This window comes from Anabrus simplex, chromosome 1 (genome assembly GCF_040414725.1).
Source record: "Anabrus simplex isolate iqAnaSimp1 chromosome 1, ASM4041472v1, whole genome shotgun sequence".
Taxonomy (NCBI): Eukaryota; Metazoa; Arthropoda; class Insecta; order Orthoptera; family Tettigoniidae; genus Anabrus; species Anabrus simplex.
This window is the reverse complement of record NC_090265.1, coordinates 1,642,328,355-1,642,349,837: the sequence shown is the minus strand read 5'-3', so window position 1 is coordinate 1,642,349,837 and position 21,483 is coordinate 1,642,328,355. Positions and strand designations below refer to the sequence as shown.

The 21,483-nt window shown below is 37.7% G+C and overlaps 1 protein-coding gene across 1 annotated transcript in view; it reads left to right on the top strand.

Annotated features, from left to right (window-relative positions):
- The window catches only part of LOC136863365 (bumetanide-sensitive sodium-(potassium)-chloride cotransporter), a 756,312-nt gene that overhangs the window by 647,127 nt on the left and 87,702 nt on the right, over positions 1-21,483 (top strand). The window contains exon 14 of the mRNA XM_068225649.1: positions 1,727-1,920. Within this exon, the coding sequence (XP_068081750.1) occupies positions 1,727-1,920 (194 nt within the window). The remainder of the gene's footprint in view (positions 1-1,726; positions 1,921-21,483) is intronic.

Genomic DNA, 21,483 nt, shown 5'->3' with positions numbered 1-21,483 from the left:
CTTTTTCATATGTTCTTATCTTCATGCCCTTTCTGGTGAAATTCTCATTAGATAAATAGTAGAAAGTGATATTGCAGTAAAAGGAAATATGTACTGTATGTAACTGTGAAATGCAAGAAGGTGATATCTGTCAAATGTACATAGTGTGTAAACTAGGAGTCACTGACAATCTTATTCCACCTGGTGGCCATGATTGCTAAGGCATTGAAGTCTATATGGTCTGACACTGTGGTTAGATGGTTCGAGTCCCGTTGGTCGAAAAAAATTTCACCATCAAAATGTTGGCTAGCAGGGTAGGGGAGGTAGTGGTATACAATTTCTAATCACTAGGTTGCATGCCAAATGCCTGGATTAAATTCCAAAACCTCTCCCAAGTGCTCATATGGAATGAGGGCATATGACGTTGTTGATGGTGATTCATCTGTCGAATGGTGGTGTAAAGCTTTGAGCAGACCCCATGATGTTATTCGACAGGAGTAGGCTATTTGCCGACATTGGGTTTCTTCCTCTCTCTACCTCATTATCAGCATCATCCTACATCCAGACATGCAGGTCGCCTATGGGCGTCGAATAGAAAGATGAATAAAGAACTGTCAATCTTGTGAAGAGAGCAGAAATTTTAACTTGTACCTTTGCCTGCATCCGAAGAATTGATGCTTTGCTCAAATTTTTGAATGAGGAAAATAAGTTTTCTCAAAAATTTCCAAGTGTTCAACTGTAACCGAGCAGATTTATTTAGATCATTAAGTTATAGCTACAACTTAGACTTAAATCATTCCTCTCTCTTTTACTTTAAATGTCACTTATTTAACGTTGCACTAACACATCAAAGGTTTTTGGTGACGGAAGGATGGGAAAGGGTTAGATTGGGAAGGAAGTAGCCTTGGCATTAATTAAGGTACAGGTCCAGCATTTATCTCCCGAATGCAACCTCACAGCTGTGCAACGCTAACTGCATAGCTGAGCGTCGTGACACCATGAACTAAGCATTGCCGTATCAAACAGTTATCAGCTTGTCTTAAAGCCTGCTGAAGAAGTAAACCAGTTATCTTCTTGTCTTTGTCTATCCACCTGCTCACTGTTCTCCCACTTGTGCCCACAGCCTTCCCATCTGTGATTAATAATTCTTGATTTTCTCCATTTCTTCCTACAATATGTCCAAAGAACTGGAGGAATGTTTGGCTAACACATGAAGAAAGGCACTTGGAAATGTTAACTTCCTTGATAATGGACACATTAGTTCTTTTTTTTCAGTCCATTTTTTGAGCAGCACCAAAACTGGATGCATCAATAGACAGCTTGTTTAGAGTTAGCAGTATATAAATAAAAGTTTATTTGAACATTTAGTTACTGGCAGACAGTTTTTAACATTTTTCCTCAAAACATTCCTTTTGCAGTTAGTTTACTTTGCTGTGCCACTCTTCAATAATAGTGAAGTTAGATATTTACAGAGTGCATCCCAGTTTAAAATATTAGTTGTCATTAGCCATTAAAATGAGTGAAAAAGCTTTCCCATAGTATTTATTAAGAATTGATTATTTGCGATTCTTTTGCATTCTGTACAATGTTTATAACTTTTTATCCTTTGAAGGTGTTTCTACCCCCCCCTTCCTAGCATCCTATAATGATCTGTTCATAAGTTTGGATGTTCTTTTTTTCATATTTGAATTTCATTTATGTAAAAATTTTGCCTCTTTATTAAAGAATGACTTTTGTTTTTTAATAGCAAAGCTTTAGATATGTATATGGCTGTAGCCATTCTAAGGCTTCAGGAAGGTCTCGACTATTCTAAAGTAGTAGCTGATGAGGAGCAGATAGCTAACGGCATTCACACTCCAGGAGAGAAGAGCTTTATACGCACGAGGCAGAACTCTCAGGAGAGTCTTCCAAGGAACCAATCCTTCTCTCAGATGTCGCAAGGTAAGTCTTCAACAGAAATAGGAAATGACTGAAAGGTAACAAGCTAATCAGGAATGCAAAGGATATATTACAGCACGTAGCATGTTTCAGTGAATATACTTATGCACTAGACTCTCACTAATCTGACCATGCCCTACAGAGTGGGGTGCCGGATTATTGAGAGTGTCTGGGAAATATAATTTAATATGTTCATTACTGAATCCACTGTTACAATGTAGAAAAGTTTAGCCCCTTAGTTTTCCACACGAAGTATCACCCACTATGAAAATTTTATTTGCCGCAATGAAGATGCTTGCCAGTGGCAGGCTTTATCATATAACTACTTTACAAGCATTACATCAGTACTGCATGTATTTTTTTTTTTCACTAAGATACACTCCAGGAATATATCTGCAGCTTCGGCACCAGAAATGTGAGAAATGCTCTCAACTTCTGCAATATCCTCTTCTTCATCACTTTCATCTTTACTTTCCTGCACATTTTTTATTGTTATGGGTTAAAATTGGTATAGTTTACACTTTTCCTTGCTTAGCCACTTAGTAAAGTCTTCTTATCAATTTTGCTTCCTCCTGCAATCTTGAGGAATGTGCCAATTTACTGATAAATGAATGTCAACAATTGATTCCAAATTATACTGACTGGCTCATCATAACTCCATCTTGTCTAAAATTTTCCCTTTCTGCTTCAGATCTAAGGTAACATGCTTTCTATTTGGAGACATGATATTGTACTGCAACTGAAGCCACAGTTTTGAAATTCGTTGAGTCAGTTTTGATGTCCAGTTAATAGCTGTAGCTCAGCTGTTGATAACGGTTCGTAACAGCACAGAAGCTCATCTCTGCAATAGGCCAAATTACTGAGAAGATGGTATTGAATTTTAATGACCACACTAAGCTCTTATTAGGTTTAACAGATTTTCCAAATGTCAAATTTTGTATGGGGTTTACATGTCTTAAAACAAAATGTGACATATAAGTAGAGTACTTATCTTGATAACACTTAAAATATGGGAAAATACCACAGGATTCCAGTAAGCTATAGCAGGTATTTTAGATTCAGGAGATGAAATGGATTTTATTGCTATTGATCTATCCAAAGCTTTTGATAAGGTAGATCATAGGAGACTACAAATGAAAATGAGGGCTATTGGACTAGATAAAAAGAGTGACTGAATGGGTGGCTACATTTCTAGAAAATATAACTAATAGAATTAGAGTGGGTGAAGCATTCATTATCTTATCCTGTAATGATTAAGAGGGATGTTCCACAAGACAGTATTATTGGATCTTATGTTTCTTTATATATAAATGATTTAAGTAAATAACTGGAATCAGAGAAAAGGCTTTTTGCAGATATGTTATACTTCGAGTTCGTAGTTCATAGCATTTAAAAATCAGAGATTTAGCATTTTGATTTTCAAATTTAGAGTTTTGTAGCATATATACTTCTCAAGTTTTAGCATTATGTAGCAAATTGGTGAAAAATTGGCATAATTTGCAGAATTGCACACACGACAGGGGAGTAAAATCATACTGTTTAATCAAACATTGCTCGTCATACAGTTTTGAATACACTATGGAAAATAAGACAAACATCAATATAAGACTGCAAGAAGTATTAACACACACACAAATATGCATATTTACAAATTTACAAACACAATTTCAAAGTGAAAAATACTATTCTGAACGTATTCGTTTATCACAGTACAATAGACCTTCAAGGAAGAGGAATTTCAATGATGATTGAAGTACTTTTCTTTTTTTACAAGTTGTTTTACATCGCACCAACACAGATAGCAATGATGGGACAGGAAAGGGTTAGGAGTGGGGAGGAAGCGGCTGTGGCCTTAATTAAGGTACAGCCTCAGCATTTGCCTGGTGTGAAAATGGGAAACCACGGAAAACCATCTTCAGGGCTGCCGACAGTGGGGTTTGAACCCACTATCTTCCGAATACTAGAAGTTGGCTGCACTTAAGTGACTGCAGCTACCGAACTCGATGATTGAAGTACAACATGCCAATTGTTTGAATAGTGTTCTCCTTCATTCGAGACCACTTGACCACTTGACGCCACGCTGTTTACGTGCTGGTTGGGAAAAAATCATTCCTTGAGTAGCACATGGTTTCTGCTCTTGCAGTGTTTATCCAAAACATCTTTCTTCTTCCATTTAAGTCTTTGATTGTAAATTCGACACATCAATATATCTGTATCACTTACATAAAAATGATCCATATTGTAGCTCTCCCCACGCTGTTTGATCGTCACTTCACTTCTATCTGTCGCTACCAGACATTAAATTGCTACCGTACTTTAAAACAGAACTACTACTCAACACTTAGGCTATGTCAAGAAGAACTGACTATGATCAAGGGTCGACACAAAGTGAATGAACGCGTTTGAAAGTGTATTATGCTGTTTGATTGGTTGTTCTTTGCACTGCTCTTTGGCTGTTGAAAGATATTCCATGCATTGAAAGATTTACAGCGCCATAATGATTCTTTCCATTTAATTAAATAACAACATATATCTTATTTTTAAGAAAAATGCACTGTTTTTAAAAAGATATATGTTTATTTTGCATTAAACAAAGAATTTTGCATAAATTATATAATTTCACATAAATAGTATAGTTTCCCATTTTGAACCAATTTTGCATTTTATTGCTAATTTGAAATCACTAAAAGCCACTCATAGGGGTCATATTTGAAGGCACATACACTGACAAAGTTTCAACGTATTTTGCATTTATTACAAGTACTAAAATCCACAAACTCTAGTTATACTGTATAGAGTAAGAAATATGTTCCAGGATTATTAGCAACTGCAAAAGAACCTTGACAGTGTTGTGAGATGGACAGCAGGTATTGGTATGATGATAAACGGTCTGAAAAGGTTCCGAGTTTCGCCAAGTGGAAATATCCTTCAGTTTTAATTATTATATTGATGGGGTGAAAGTACCTCACGGGGATCACTGTAGTATCTAGATGTTAATATAAGGAAATATTTTCATTGGGGTAATCACATAAATAGGGTTGTAAATATAGGTTGCAGATCTCTTTATTTAGGAGTTGTAAAGATGTAACTGAGAGGGTATGTAAGTCACTGGTAAGACTCCAATTAGAGAAGGATACCAGTGTATGGAACCCTCACCAGGATTATTTGATTTGAGAACTGGAAAAGATGGCCCCGTGGTGTAGGGGTAGCGTGCCTGCCTCTCACCCGGAGGCCTCGGGTTCGATTACCGGCCAGGTCAGGGATTTTTTCTCTCCACCTGAGGGCTGGTTCGAGGTCCACTCAGCCTACGTGATTAGAATTGAAGAGCTATCTGACAGTGAGATGGCGGCCCTGGTCTCAAAAGCCCAGAATAACGGCTGAGACTATGCATCGTGCTGACCACACGGCCCCTCTTAATCTACAGGCCTTCGGGCTGAACAGCGGTCGCTGGGCAGGCCCAAGGCCCTTTCAAGGGTGTTAAGTGCCGTGGGGTTTGGGGTTTGGAAAAGATCGAAAAGAAAGTATCACAATTAGTTGTGGGTGATTTCCGACAAAAGAGTAGTGTTACAAAAGTGTTGCAAACTTTGGACTGGGAAGACTTGGGGATAAGGAGACGAACATCTTGTCTAAACACTATGTTGTAAACTGTCAGATGACCGGGCGAGTTGGCCGTGCGGTTAGGGGCGCGCAGCTGTGAGCTTGCATCCGGGAGATAGTGGGTTCGAATCCCAATGTCGGCAGCCCTGAAGATGGTTTTCCGTGATATCCCATTTTCACACCAGGCAAATGCTGAGGCTGTACCTTAATTAAGGCCATGGCCATTTCCATCCCATTCCTAGCCCTTTCCTATACCGTCGTCGCCATAAGACCTGTCTGTGTTGGTGTGACGTAAAGTCACTAGCAAAAAAAAAACCTGTCAGATGGCGTGGAATGATGTTTGTAGATGAATAAGCTTGTATAAAGTTAATATAAGCAAGTACACAACAAATTTAATTTTAATATCTTTAAAATTAAATTCAGCAGAAGTAAAAGTTTCTTGCATTTAGACTTATCAAGGCCCAGTACATGTTGTCATTTTAAGCCTATTACCCCCTTAATCAATAATAACAACTATACTTTTTGTCTGGTGACTCGTTTTCTGCTGACATTCCTCCTATAATTCCAGTACCTTAACACTATGATTTACAGTGGATTGAGCAGTACAATGACTTATTAGTAACTTACTTAACATTGTGATACATCTTCATCACTTCTTCTTTCAAAAGGCCAAGCCAGGCCGAGTGGCTCAGACGGTTGAGGCGCTGGCCTTCTGACCCCAACTTGGTGGGTTCGATCCTGGCTCAGTCCGGTGGTATTTGAAGGTGCTCAAATACGTCAGCCTCGTGTCGGTAGATTTACTGGCACATAAAAGAACTCCTGCGAGGCACCTCGGCGTCTCCAAAAACCGTGAAAGTAGTTAATGGGACGTAAAGCAAATAACATTACATTATTATCTAAAGGCTAAGCCATAGTTTTTTGTTCCTGAGCAGTCAGTCCTTTTCATCTCCAAGTGGGAAGAACAATCCATCTCATAATCGTATTTTTAAGGATAAGATGTTCTTGGTCACACCATTGTTTTCTTCTGTAAGACCTTGCCTCCAAAATTGTTTTAGAAAAGAGACATTTATACCAGCTTATCAGGATATGTAGATATTTTCTTGAAGTGTCTTAACATTTTTGGGAAAAGGTTCTAGACTGCTACAGGCAATACATTCCAATCAATGTTCACTCTTCTTCTTCTTCTTCTTCTTCTTCTTCTTCTTCTTCTTCTTCTTCTTCTTCTTCTTCTTCTTCTTCGGTTGGTGGACAACATGCATGCCTTCCAAGTGTTTCCTTTCTTTGGCCAACAGCTTCAAGTGGCAGTAGGTGTGCTTGTCTTTAATGCTGTCTAATTGTACACTAGGTCTTCCTTTGCTCCTTCTGCCTTTCAGTTTCTCTTCAAACAGTGTGGTGCACCAGTCAGAATGATGAAGCAAGTGGCAAATGAAGCTATTTCTTCTCTTGTTTAAGGTTTCAACCAAGGTGAATGTTTCCTGTGCTCTTTTGAGAATGTTCTCATTTGTGACTCTTATCAGTCCAGGGTATGGTATTCTTAGGCGTCGACACCAGCAACACATCTCAAATGCCTTTAGTTTCAATACTTCCTCTTTTTGCAGGGTCTATATTTTTGACTCATAGCTTACAACACTCCATACAAAAACTTTTCACAAAATGCTTTAGTAACTCCATGCTGATGGTGTTAGATGTTAGTAGGTACTCCTTTTGTGAGAAAGTTTCCTTCACCTGTGCAATCTGGGCATTCACCTTTCTCGTACATTATCTTTCAGATATGATCCAACTTCCTACATATCTGAATTTCTTTACTTGATCTAGTTTTTCCTCCATCCATCAACACATTGGCAATTTGGTCATCATCCATTGTACACGCCATTATCTTCGTCGTCTTATTCTCATACCGCACCTCTCTTTTAGTACGTGATTTAGTGCCTTTTTCATATCTTTTTTCATTCTCATTTATCAGTGATATCATCAGCAAATCATATGGATTACTTCTTCTTCTTCTTTCTCTTTTCCCTTTTATGCCCTCGCAGGTGTTGGGTCCATCATGAAGTCCAGTCCAGTGCTAATCTTCTCAATTCTGCTGGAGTCTTTCCCCTCTTTTATGCTAGGTCAAAGACTTAGGTGTCCCACTCCAGCATCGGTCGTCCCCTCCCTCTTTTTCCCTCTGGTCTTGCATGGAATATTTATTTAGGCTTCCTTTCCTTTTCCCTCCTCACCAGGTGCCCCAACCATCCAAGTTCCTTCTTTTCAATTAAACTAATCAGTGGCTCTTAGTTAAGACACTCTTCCCTTATCCTAGTATTTCTAACCATATACCTCCTTGTCCTTCCAACTGTTTTATGCAAACCATTTCTGTGGCAGTGAGTCTGCTCTCTAAATTACTCATCCCTCTGTCCTGGAGTGCACACCCCCATTCCATTACTGCCCTTTGTAATTTATCTCTATCTGTTGCCAAAAGTGTGATATCACCTGTGTATACTAGTGCCTGTATCCACACTGGTCTCATCTTGAAATTACCAACTTTGCATTTACTTGTTCGCCTCTTACATTGTTTAATAACTTGATCCATGAATATTAGAGTAGAGGACTAAGCCTGTCACCTTGCATGACACCTCTTTCCATAGTAAATTCCTTTGAGGTTTGACCATTTATCCGCACTATACCAATAATGCTTCTGTATATACTTTTAATCACCTCAGTCAGTTTGGGAGTAATATGTGCCTTCTTTAAAGCCATCCATAGCTCTTCTCTCGGTACTCTGTCAAACACCGACTTCAAATCGATAAATGCTGTAAATAGTTCTCCTTCCCGATTTAGGATCTTTCCTGCTGCATTTCTCAAACAGAAGATCCAATCTTGTGTTTGCCGATGGAGTCTAAATCCAGCCTGTTCTTCTTCCACTTCTCTAAGACTCTTCTCTGTTATAGTTGATATAACTTCTGGAGAACTGATGCTAAGCATGTCACTCTGTAATTATGACAGTCAGTTGAGCTTCCCTTCTTGTGAATGGGAACTATGATGTTCCGCTGCCAATCTTCTGGTATTTTCTCAGAGTCTCAAACTAACTTGAAGAGTTCCCAGATCCCTTTCTCTAGCTCTCTTCCTCTGAATTTCACAAACTCCAGGTGAATATTATCCCAGTCTGCTGCTTTACCAGTCTTGATTGCCTTAATTGCCTCATGCACTTCCTTCACTCTAATACCTTCTTCCTTTTCCCTCTCTCCTCTGTTATCCTCTTCCATTGGTGTCATGCCCACCATTCTATTGCTTTCCTTGAAGGTTTCTGAGTAATATTCGCTCCACACTTCCAGGATGTCCTTTACGTTGGTTTCAGCCTGTTATTTTTATCTTAATATTTCTGATTTTCTTTCCCCTTTTTCCCTTCAAGCTTTTCACCACATGCCAGAACTTTCTTTGGTTTTCCTTATAACTTTCTTCTATTTCCTTTCCAAATTGTTCCCAGGATTCCTTTTTAGCTTCCTTGACTGCTCTCCCTGCTGCGTTTCTTAGCTGTATATATGTTCCTCTGTCTTCCTCACTTTTGAATTTCATATATCTTTTCCATGCTTTCTTCTTGGCTGCAACCGGTTCCTTTACTGGTTTGCTCCACCATCTTGTGTGTCTCCTATTTCGTTTGACTCTGCTGATCCCGCACACCTCTGTAGCTACCTGGTTAATCGTCTCTTTCATCACCTTCCATTTGTCTTCCACATTCCACATACCTCTGTGATTTTGCTCCTTCTGTATGAGTTTTTCACTCAACTTATTCTCATACCCCCGTCGCTTGGAGATGTCCTCTAAGGCAGATACTTTCACTTTGACATAATTCATTTTTGTTGATTCTAATATATATATCTGAACCGGGTTTCCATTGCCAATAAACGATGTTTAGTGTTGAGTTCCGCACTGCGGAATACTCTCACATCCATTACATCATAGTGGGTACTCTTTGTGTACACATTACACTTCGTACATTTCTGCTTATTGCCTCGAAGGTAATTTGGTGGATCTGTGTATGAGGGAAGAAAGAATTCCCTATTCACATTTCATTATCTATGCAGAACTCAAGCATTCTCTTCCCATTGCTGTTTAGACTTCTCTCTGCCCCATTCCTACCCAAGCTTCCATGGACAGAACACATTTTATTCCCAACTCTAGTATTCCAGTCCCCCGTTATTATCACCGATTCTATGGTATCTCCAGCTTTGTCCGATGTCCTCTGGAGGGCAGAGTGAAATATCTCCTTTTCTATCTCATCACTATCTTCAGTAGGAGCATTTATTACCAGGCGAGTTGGCGGTGTGCGTAGATGCGCGCGGCTGTGAGCTTGCATCCGGGAGATAGTAGGTTCGAATCCCACTATCGGCAGCCCTGAAAATGGTTTTCCGTGGTTTCCCATTTTCACACCAGGCAAATGCTGGGGCTGTACCTTAATTAAGGCCACGGCCGCTTCCTTCCAACTCCTAGGCCTTTCCTATCCCATCGTCGCCATAAGACCTATCTGTGTCGGTGCGACGTAAAGCCCCTAGCAAAAAAAAAAAAAAAAAAAAAAAAAAAAGGAGCATTTATTTGTATGAGAGCAATATTTCAGTTATTTTCCAGATCCAGATCTAGTCTCATTATCCTTGAGCTTCCTGCCTTCCAATCCACCACTTTATTACTTAATTGTTAACTTGTAATAATTCTGTCTCCTTCTTTAGCTCTACTTCTCATATCTACTCCTGAATATCTCAGAACAACATATCCCTGGTCCATTTCCATCTCCCCTGTTCCCTTTTTCTTCACTTCACCGATCCCGAGAATTTCGACTTTGTACTGCTTCAGTTTCTCTACCAGTTCCACTTCCTTGCCTGTCAGAGAGGTAATATTCCAGGTTACGATTCTCATATTCCGTTTCTCGCCAATTCGTCATCATATGATCCGTCCGGCTTCAAATCTGATATTTCTCTGAATTGTTTTGAAATTCACTCCATATGGGTAATTAACCCTGTGATGGAGCTAGGACAGTGAGAGGCTGCTCCCTTAAAGCCTCTTTCCTTGCTTGATTTTCTTTCTGGGTTTACTCCTATAGCCTTTGGCTCAAAACCCTATCCACAAGGCAGTGGCTTTTCTCAGTTGATCCGCAGCTGCTTATTTGGTATAACCTTATTCTCACCTGCCCTGCATATCTACAGGAACTTCCTCTATCAGCAGTTGGGATGCGCCGTGCTGGGATTGAGGGCCCCCCCTCCATCCCAGTCTGTTCCCTGAAGAGTACTGACTGGCTCCTACTCAATTTAGAACCAGGGACTAGACCAGGCACAGAATGATATGGATTTAGAAATGTTTATTTACCAAGTTTGTTTTCTGTGGTCTTTCTTTTACTTTATGTGAATGTTCGGCTTGCCTATGCTATCTATCTACCAAAGGTTTTTTAATCGACTGCTGATTTCTCCGCAAGCCCACTTATTTGTACAGCCATTGTATGTGGAAAATAATCGTGCTTTTTTCCTTTTAGCCTCCAGCATCTCCCAACCAAGTTTCTCTTAAACATTACACTACAATTTATAGTGAATTGAGCGGTACATTGATTTATTACTACAATTTAACAGTGTATTGAGCAGTACAGTGATGAGCCCTGTTTGGTATGGGTCCCATATGGCTGCTCCATATTCTAGTATTGATCTCACGAGTGGTATATAGCCCAGTGCCTTCCCCTGGGTACTGCTGCCCTTTAGTACCCTCATGATGAAATGTAATGTAGTTGTTGTTGTTCTGTAATGTGTAGATAGGTTTCGGAAAGATGTACTGTAGATACTTGCATGTGTAGTTTACTGGTATTTGTATATTCATTGCATGGTCCTTGATGAATTGATACTTGTGCTAGTTTGAATGGACTGATCTGATTAGAGGCATCATTGATGTTGTAAGAAATTGTATTTAGCATAAATTGAATGCCTTGAATTGCAGTATAAAGTGAGAAGTAAAATTATAACAATGGTAACAAGTAGTCCACTTGGTGGCCATGATTGTTAAGGCATCAAGTCATCATGGTCTGACACTTTGGTTAGCTGGTTTGAGTCCCATTGGTGGGAAAAAAATTTTACTATCAGAATGTTGGCTGGTTGGGTAGGAGAGGTGGTGGATCACAATTTCTAACTGCTAGATTATGTGTGAAGAAAATGGGTTCAATTCCACATCTCTCTGTAGTGTTCATGTGAAATGTGATTCATCTGTTGGATGGATATGTTAAGCCTTGAGCAGATCACTTGGAGTTATGTGACAGGAATAGGCTAAGTGCCAACACTAGGTTTCACTCTCTCCATACCTCATTATCGCCATTATTATTTTTGAAAAAAACACGCACACAATGACTGACAGGATAGGACAGGTGGTGGTTCACAAATTCTAATCACCCTTTATAATTCCACTAACTTAACACTGCAATTTATAGTGAATTGAGTGGTACATTGATTTATTACTACAATTTACAGTGTATTGAGCAGTACAGTGACCTACTATTAACTCAACATTGTGTCTACAACTCTTGTCATTTCACAGTCGCCTTCACTGAAACTAGCTGATTCATGTATTAACCACAAAGCGACAGTGGTATTGATCAGGAAGTGAATACAAGAGTGAGTGCAGCATTCCTTGGATGGAAAGAAGTCACAGGAATACTAATATTGAAAAACTAAAGTAGATGAGCAAGTTCCCGTAATGTAGATAACGTAATGGATTGACATTATGAGACACGACTCGGTCTTTTCGGCATTGTACGTCTAGAGTCGGTGTTTTATGATCAGTTTTCTTGGAACCATAAAAATAAATTTTAAGAGTATCAGATAGGGTAATCACTAGTCAAACATGGAGTTGAAAATCAATTAGTGATTAGATATTTTTATCATCAGATGGCATTATTTCAGCTACTTCTAATCAAATCATTTGCTTATCCAGCTCTGTACAAAAAGTTTATTTTCCAGTAGATGCTGGCATTATTGGCTTTTTCAAGTTACTAATATTAGTTTGCCAATTTTTCCATGTAACCGTAAGGACTCTCCTCAGACAGCACTGATGATATTTCTCCAGGCATTTTGTTTTTCTCCTGTAGGTGATCTAAGTTCCACACCCATAGAGGAGTGTTGCTATTATAATAGCCTGGTACACTCAAAGCTTAGTCCGCGTACTTGTGTTATGATGATCAAAGACCGTTTGTTGTAGTCGGCTGTAGGGAGTATGACTGGCTGGCTCTCTATGGTTTTCGTAGTTATAATAAAATATATAGAAAGTTATATATGTATTATCCTAGAGATTTCAGGTTACAGTATGCGTTATAAACAACTGTACAAGTCCTGAAACAACTTAGCAATTGCTTGAAATTGTATATAAGTGATTATTATAGGTGGGTGGGTCATCCTAAGAAATACAAATGATGGTGAAGTATTCTCAGGGAATTTGTAATAATATGTATAACAATATCATTTAAACAATTGAAAGAGATCTTAACAAAATGTATTACATTTTTCCTTTGCATTCCTGATGCAGCACCGTGACGTATACTCCATAATATAAATATTCATTTGAAAGTTTGCCTGTTGCATATTTATAAAAATGTAGATTTTAGTGATCAGACTCAAAAGTGTATTGGAAGTGACTGACAGAAATCTGATTGATATTGAATCAGCTAGGGTAATGAACTTAATGTTAATTTTTTAAGATATAAAGTTGTGAAGCTTAACTTTATTGCAGCACTTCATGTGCAATTTCTTTGTATAGTCATGTAAAATTTGTGGAAGTTCTCCCCATTAACATTATTTCTTATATCCAAATTCTTTTGATCTGCAATATTAAATGCTATAGCCATATGCAGTCACTTCTATTATAATGCTTACCAACTTTGTATTTGAATTAATCACATCTGAGGAATAATTATCAATCAGAAACTAGGATTTTCTTGTAATGTATGTTGAGTATTCAGCCTGAAGGCTGGTTGGATCCTTAACCACTCTGCCAGCAGCTGTCATAGATGGCCTAGATGTCGTTGAAGAAGCTTACAAGGGAAATGAGGAGTGTGGTAGTTTGTCATTGCTTTCTTTACTGAGCTGGAAGTTACTATTACATATCACTGCCAAGCCTACTGAAATGATGCAGGTATTGAAATGCTCTGCGGAATGTCTCTTTGAGCAACATTTTCACACACAATTCAAAGCAATGACTGCGTACATAAAGTGTTAGTTACATCATTCTTATCTCAGTCACTTCCATATTGTCAAAGTCAAGGTTGAGACAGATAGGTCAATGAAAGTAACAGATTTACTCTATCCCATGCTAGAAGACATAGTGCAGTGTAAACACTAGGTCTTGCCAGCAAAGGCAGTTTTCTTATAATAGAGACTATTATCATTGAGAGAAATACAACTTCGATCCCAAAATGCAATAAGCAGATTCAAGTGACATTCAAAGATACATACACCCTTCACCTGCAGAATAAGCTACTTCCACTTGCTAAAGATAAATGATCATAAAAGGTTGCATATTAACTGATTTTTATCTTAATCATTGATGATAATTCAATAGAGGTGCTCAGTAGGTTTATACTTTTTGGAAAACTTCGGTAGACAGTGTTTGAAAGAAAATTTTGAGTGAATTCTTTTGAATAATTGAATGTTGGAATCAGTTTTTCATACAGTAAGCTTGTAACTGAATATACATTGAATATTCTGAATTACAGTTATCTAGGAATCATAAAAATAAATTTTAATAGTATCAGGTAGGGTAATCACTGCTGGTCATACATGAATTTGAAAGCCAGTTGCTGATTAGATAGTTCGTTATCAGATAGCATTATTTATGCTGCTTATAATCAGATCACTTGCTTATCCAGTTCCATAAAGAAAGTTTATTTCCAAATAGATGATGTCTTCAATTCAAATGCATTCTGATGTGCGTTTTTGTACAGTAGAACCTCGATAATTCAAAATTGGTTAATTCAAAATCCCACCTAATTTGAAGAAGCTCTCGTTCCTGGAAACATGAGATACGGTTTTGTATGTTATTTAAATTATTTTGTTCGAAATATGGATAATTTGTAATTCAAAGAACAATGTCAGTCCCATTACCGAATTTCAGACTTTTAATTCAAAATTGCCTTTACATTTTAAAAAAGTAGTACTTTACAGAGTAATTTAAGTTCAAAATTTCTCCACATCATGATGAAACGTATCTTCTGGAACGTGCAGGGGTAGCTTTCCACACTTTCCACTCACTTCAGTGTGTCTATAGTGTGCTCATTTGCTAAATTTGAATGAAATCTTAATTCTTTTGTATTCAGCGCTTTAAGTAACGCCACAGTATCACGTGTCAAAAATTACATTTTTAGGTTCCGTATTGAATCGAGATTTACATTCAAAATTGTTAGGTATGGGGATCCACCTATTCAATACAAGAAATAGTGATAATAAAACCAAACCGGTCCCAAATAAAATGAATATGTGATGACTTTATAATTATCACTATTTCTTGTATTGAATAGGTGGATCCCCATACCTAACAATTTTGAATGTACAGTATCACGTAGCGGGCAGTGTGCAGAGGAGAAGAAGAATCCGCAAAACATGGCGATGCCGACAGATGGCGAAAAAGCGTGGCTCATATAATCGCCGATGTAACTGCATTGTTTTTTATTTTTGTTTAATGCCGACCCCAAACGGACTTATGGTTTTAAAGGAGAGAAGTGCCAGCCTGGAAGATCATACAAGGGTGGGGTCACTGTTTTGTGTTCTGTGTTGCAATGCGGGCGGAAGCAAGAGACTTCCTCCCCTTGTCATATGAAAGTTTGAAAAACCATGATGTATTAAGGGCACTGGGCACTTTCTGTTCAAGGCATCAAAAAATGCAAACAGTAGAGTAATCCAAATAATAAAGCACTTGCACAGGAGACCCAGCATAATTTATCCTCGTTTTTGAATCGTGCTTTTTTTCGTTGCGTGAGGTCATGTTTGCCAGTGATTTGTCCAAGTGCATTTGAATAATGTAAATGCACCTTGTTGGATACATTTCGGAAATAGTTTTTTCTCCATGGCATTTGAAAGGTTTAAACTGTGTTCAAGGTGACTGCATGCGTCTTAGAATACTTTATAACGCAGGAATGGTTAGCATTTCTGAATTACAAGAGAAGTGCCATAGCAGGAAGTCATACTACAAAGATAGCGAGAGACTCCCCTCATCATAGGGAAGTTTGATAAGCCAAGATGTTTTAAGGGCATTGGGTACTTTCCATGCAAGTACAAGGAACCTAAAATGCATACAGTACAGTAATCCAATAAATAAAGCACTTGCACAGGGGACCCAGCATAGATTTCTCCTCATCTTTGAATCATGCTTTTTTTCTTTAATTGCTTGAGGTTATGTTTGCCAGTGAGTTATCGAAGTGCATTATTTGAATACTGTAAATGCACTTTGTTGAATACATTTTGGAAATAGATTTTTCCATGGCATTTGAAAGGTTTAAACTGTGAATCAAGGTTAATTGCCCGCAGTAACGGGTCTTATAATATTTTGTGACTTGTCAAGGGCGGCATTTCTGAATTACGAGTTGGCGGTTAATTCAAAATCACGTAATTCAAAGTCCGATTTTTGCGTCTCAGTCACTTTGAATTAACGAGGTTTTACTGTACTGGTATTTTTAAAGTATGCACCTTTTCATTATACTTTATTGGTTTGTTTTATTTGCTGATTGCACTGTATTTCAAAAGCCACAGAACCGAGTGGAGACAAACCAATGTTTGTGAGTAAACGTTTAGAATCGTGGCTTACATACAAAGGATTCCTTTCTAATTGAAACAAGCCATTCACTCCAAGAAGTGGGATATTCAAGACTCTAAACAAGAACAGTCTGTAAGCACATGGAAATGGTGCAGAAGACTACAATACTTTATCATGATTGAAGCAAAGAGAAATAGAGTATTGCATGAGGACTGGGAAGGGAATACACGGATTATGATGAACATTTAACTTCTGCACGTATATCTAATTCCGGATAGGTACTGCATTTGAGAAATAATTTTTGCTTACCAACAGTGAGCTCCATGTGTTGGTGAAACACTGTTAAGATTGTAAATAATAATCATTACAGCGGTAAATATCACCATAAAGTAGTTTTCAACAAATCAAAAGATTTTATATCCAGAATGTTGAACATACATGGTTGTGTTTCATTGGAGAAACTGAAGTTCCGGTTCCTAAACAGTTACTAATTAACTAGAAAAGTAAGGAATACATACAAAATACAAATTTGGAGGATTCTATTTATTTTGTACTGGGTGACTCAAAAGAACTGGAAATTTTCAAACATAGATCAGTGAAAAGGAATGTATGAATCTATGCTTTGTAAAAATTTTTTTATACCTGTTAATACTACAAAGTATACCATCGCTGGATTTCATACCAGTAGTCTATTAAAGAAAACAACAGATAGATGACCACAGACATTCTGATGATGATGTTGCTTGGTGTTTTAAGGGGCCTAACATCGACGGTCATCGGCCCCCACAGACATTCTCACAGTCTCCTTGGGACATTCTGTACGACTTAATGATGTAACCTTTCAACAGGAATGCTAGTGAATTCCTCTCTCCTTCATAGCAAATACAATAAACCTCACTCTTGAGGTAAAGTAAACTCATGTCCTCATCCCGAGGTGGTGCAGCTCTTTTCAGGGACACTCCCAATGGAGGTGAGCTGCATGTATCATTTTAACCACATACCAGCCCTCCTGCCATTCTTAACCCATTTTAGGCCAGGGTTAGAAATAATTACAAAATATGGTTTTTTTGTTACTATCCATTCATTTAAGTGGAATTTATTACAAATGAAGGGGAATTTCAAAAATTACCCTAAACTGGGTTAAATCTCTGGCAGTACTGGGAATCAAACCTGGGCTGCCGAGGATGATAGCTAATAGCGCTGACTGTTACACTACAGTGATGGACACTCTTGAGGTGACTCCACGGGAGGAAATGACCTGATGTTAGTTCAGGCAATCTTGAAAGTAAGGCATTGTCACTGTTCCTTTTAAATTTCTGCTAGTGGTTTTATGGCACACTAACACATCAAAGATTTTTGGTGGCACAAGGATGGGGAAAGGGCTAGGATTAGGAAGGTAGCAGCCATGGCCTTAATTAAAGTGCAACTCCAACATTTGCCTGTTGTGAAAATGAGGAATAATGGAAAACCATCTTCAGGGTTGCTGACAGTGGGATTCGAACTCCAATCTTCTAAATATAAGCCACAGCTAAGTGAGCCTAACCATGTGACCATCTCACTCAGTCACCGTTCCTTGAAATGCCATGGCTGCCAAACAGTCATCATTATTCATGCTGTATGTGCCATTGGTTTATCTTGTTAAAACCAGGTATTGTGAATCTGTTCTTGAAAATTAGGAATGTGTTAATTGTGTAGGTTGGTGAAACATGATCATGTCACCCGATATTTAAGTGACGTGAAAATTTTTTACGCTCGGCCTTCGCACTGCCATTTGTGTAATATGCTTTGACTGCTCCAGAACTGGCAAGATATTGTAAGCAGCAGTTTATATGCCATTCAATCTCCCAGGATTGTAGTAAACAAAAATTTCCTTTCTTTTGAGTCACACTGTGCTAAGGATGAATTTTTATTGAACATAAATGATCGTCATCCTTTTTGGTTCTCAGCATAAATGGGAAACATCTCAAAATATGTATATTTATTATCTATTTATTAACAGTAAACTTAACTTCATATTAGTTAAATAAGATTTCATTTGTTTTTAACTTATTATAACTTAATGGATTTTAATTTAAGGAATGTTTGAAAGAAATTGGGCGAATAATTTTGATGACCCTGGATTTGCATAATTTCTATACCGATTGTAGGCCTCCTGTCAGTGGTTTATTCATGAAAGTTTTATCCTGCTCAGTATCAAGTACTGTGCAGTAAATTCTGCAAGTGTTTGATACTGATGTATTTGTTACAATTTTGCTCTGCCTGATTGCAGGTCAAGATTTGGTCAAGAGTTACATAGTTCCCACATGTTCACTTTGTGTTACTACTATTATTTGTGCTATCTTCTAACATTATTTTCAGTTTTATGTGAGAACAGATTGCTGTACATGGTTAGATTGCATTACAGCTCTGTTCATTATTTAGGTGAAACATCCTAAAACTTCCACATCCTAAAACTTCAGCCGAAGTCATTAGCTTTCCCCCATTATATCCTGAAATTAATTTCCCTGGGGTCAGTGGTATTTGTAGTGGGCATAATAATAGAGGGTGATTCTCTTGTTACCTCCTGTCCTTTTTTTTCTGTGACAATATTTTTATTTTATACCATTTTATCATCTCTGAAAATTTGGCATTTGTATGAAATGAAGTTTCGTAGTAATTTAGTTTTATATGCATTACAGCCATTCACATTTTTTTTTTTCTGACATAGAAGATGGTCATGATTACTCATACAGTTTGATTTATATCTTCATTCTCACAGAATCATATAGTCGTTTAGTTAAAATGTTAGCCTTTTAAATTGTGAGGTCAAGAAGTGAATGCTCTCAGATTTCATATTTACAAGAGATATGATGCAAATTGGCATTTTACACTTTCTAGAAGGGGATGACATTATTATGTAGAAATTGCAGAGTCTCTAGTTATTGAGAAATCAAGAAAATATAGCTGCACAAAGAAATATACACTGCAAAAGAAATCTGTTTTAAATTACATTTTTTAAAGCATTAAAATTTGTATTTTAATGCCATTTTTAGGCAAAGTAATTTTAAAATTATGATTTTCCTCCCAGAACATTCAACTGATGATGAAAGATGATACAGCGCAGAAAGTTTAACAGATTTTATGCTTCTTTTAAAAAGTTGTTCTTCTCCTCACCACTTACAGATTCCCTTAAATATTCAGATTATTTAACATTCTTGGAACAGACGCGTAGCATGGTTTACTTTCTCTCAAACTTAGATAAATATTACCGTACATATCATGATATTTCATCCCAAACATGTCGTCCTGCGACAAATCATCTCGCATCGTGTTACTAATCAAACTATTACACAGACATTTTCGACTGATAGAATGTTTAAAATGTAAGCTTATGGTTACATATTTATTTATTGCCGTTGCTTTCATCCCTTATAGCAATAATGGAGCAGCGATGGTAGAAGTTTTTGACCAGCCTCAAGCATCCTCAAATGTATTACTTGACTTTGTATTCATACATGTCAATGAAAATAACATAAGAGACTGGTGAGTAGGCTGGGACTATAGAACACTTCAATTCCCAGCAAATGCTTGGAATTGTTTTGATCCTGTAGTGACTGGGCTTCCACAACCACAAACCCAGACGGAGGGATTTGGCATTTAAGGGGACACAATAGTGAAATTTCTAACTTCTATATTTTTCAATGAATTTTTACCATTTTTTTTTCTGTGGTGTAACTCCTCAGGTATAGTAATGCAACCAACTTTCAATATTGTACCTATACAAGTTTTTGAGTAGGAATATTTTTACTTTCCTTTTACCAGCATCGTTAAAAAATGTCCCTTGCATCACAATATATTTCCATTTGGCACCAAATTTTTCACAAATATGCCAACAAACATCAGCATCAGAGTTTGTTATTTGAGAAATATATTGGCCTGTAGAATTTTTTTAAAATTTTAATGTTTAATTTTTTTATAAAAATATGTGTACACATGACATTTTGTAGGACAAAAAACAAATTGAATCACCTTAAACAGCAAAATGCACACTAAGATTTATGCATCAACTATCTAACTACTACTGTGTAAACTTTCACCTACATCAGACAAAAATTGCATGATAAGGGATTATTTTTCTGAAAGAAATCATGAAGATTTTGCTAAGCCATAAAATGCAAAATAAAAGTCTGTGCAACTTCACTCACTTTAGAACTGTCCTGCACAATAAGTATGCCTTTCAGACTTCTTTCTTCTCTCCTCCAGTGCTATTTTCATCACCTTATTCTTTTTCCTTAGCTCTTTGCTTTCACCTGAGCTCCTTTTCCTGCTTTGCTGTATGCACCTTTGGTCTCGCTGGTGACTGATGTCCACAGCAGAAGTTGGTACTGGCTTCCCTCTGATGGACTGAAGGACTTCAAGTGTTCTAACACAGCCCATATTGAACTCACTTACAGCACTCACAATACCAAACTGAAGTTCTTTTGGACAATTGTTCCAAAGAACACTGTGAAGGCTCTCATTTGGATTTTGTGTCATCCCTTTTGTGCACCTTTGTAGCAGTGCATCTGATGCATTATTTTTAAAACTACATCATACAGAATACCACATATGCTACTCAATTCTTAGATTACATTTTAAATCCAAATAAGAGAGACGTAAGAAAGGGATAATTTATTAGCAGAAACTGGAGGGGCGTGTCCAGTAGAGCATGGGACAGTTAATGCTAGCACAGCGCCATTTGAAGGAGGCGCTGTGGGCTTTAAAAATGGTAGCATTTAAAAAATAAAAGCATTTTTCGAAAGAACACACATTACATTACATTACATTACATTACATTATCATTATAGACTGTTATGCCTTTCAGCGTTCAGTCTGCAAGCCTCTGTGAATTTACTAAACGTCGCCACAATCCTCGATTTGCAACTAGTATTGTGGCCTCATTTAGTTCTATACCTCTTATCTTTAAATCGTTAGAAACCGAGTCTAACCATCGTCGTCTTGGTCTACCTCTACTTCTCTTACCCTCCATAGCAGAGTCCATTATTCTTCTAGGTAACCTATCCTCCTCCATTCGCCTCACATGACCCCACCACCGAAGCCGATTTATGCGTACAGCTTCATCCATCGAGTTCATTCCTAAATTAGCCTTTATATCCTCATTCCGAGTACCCTCCTGCCATGGTTCCCACCTGTTTGTACCAGCAATCATTCTTGCTACTTTCATGTCTGTTACTTCTAACTTAT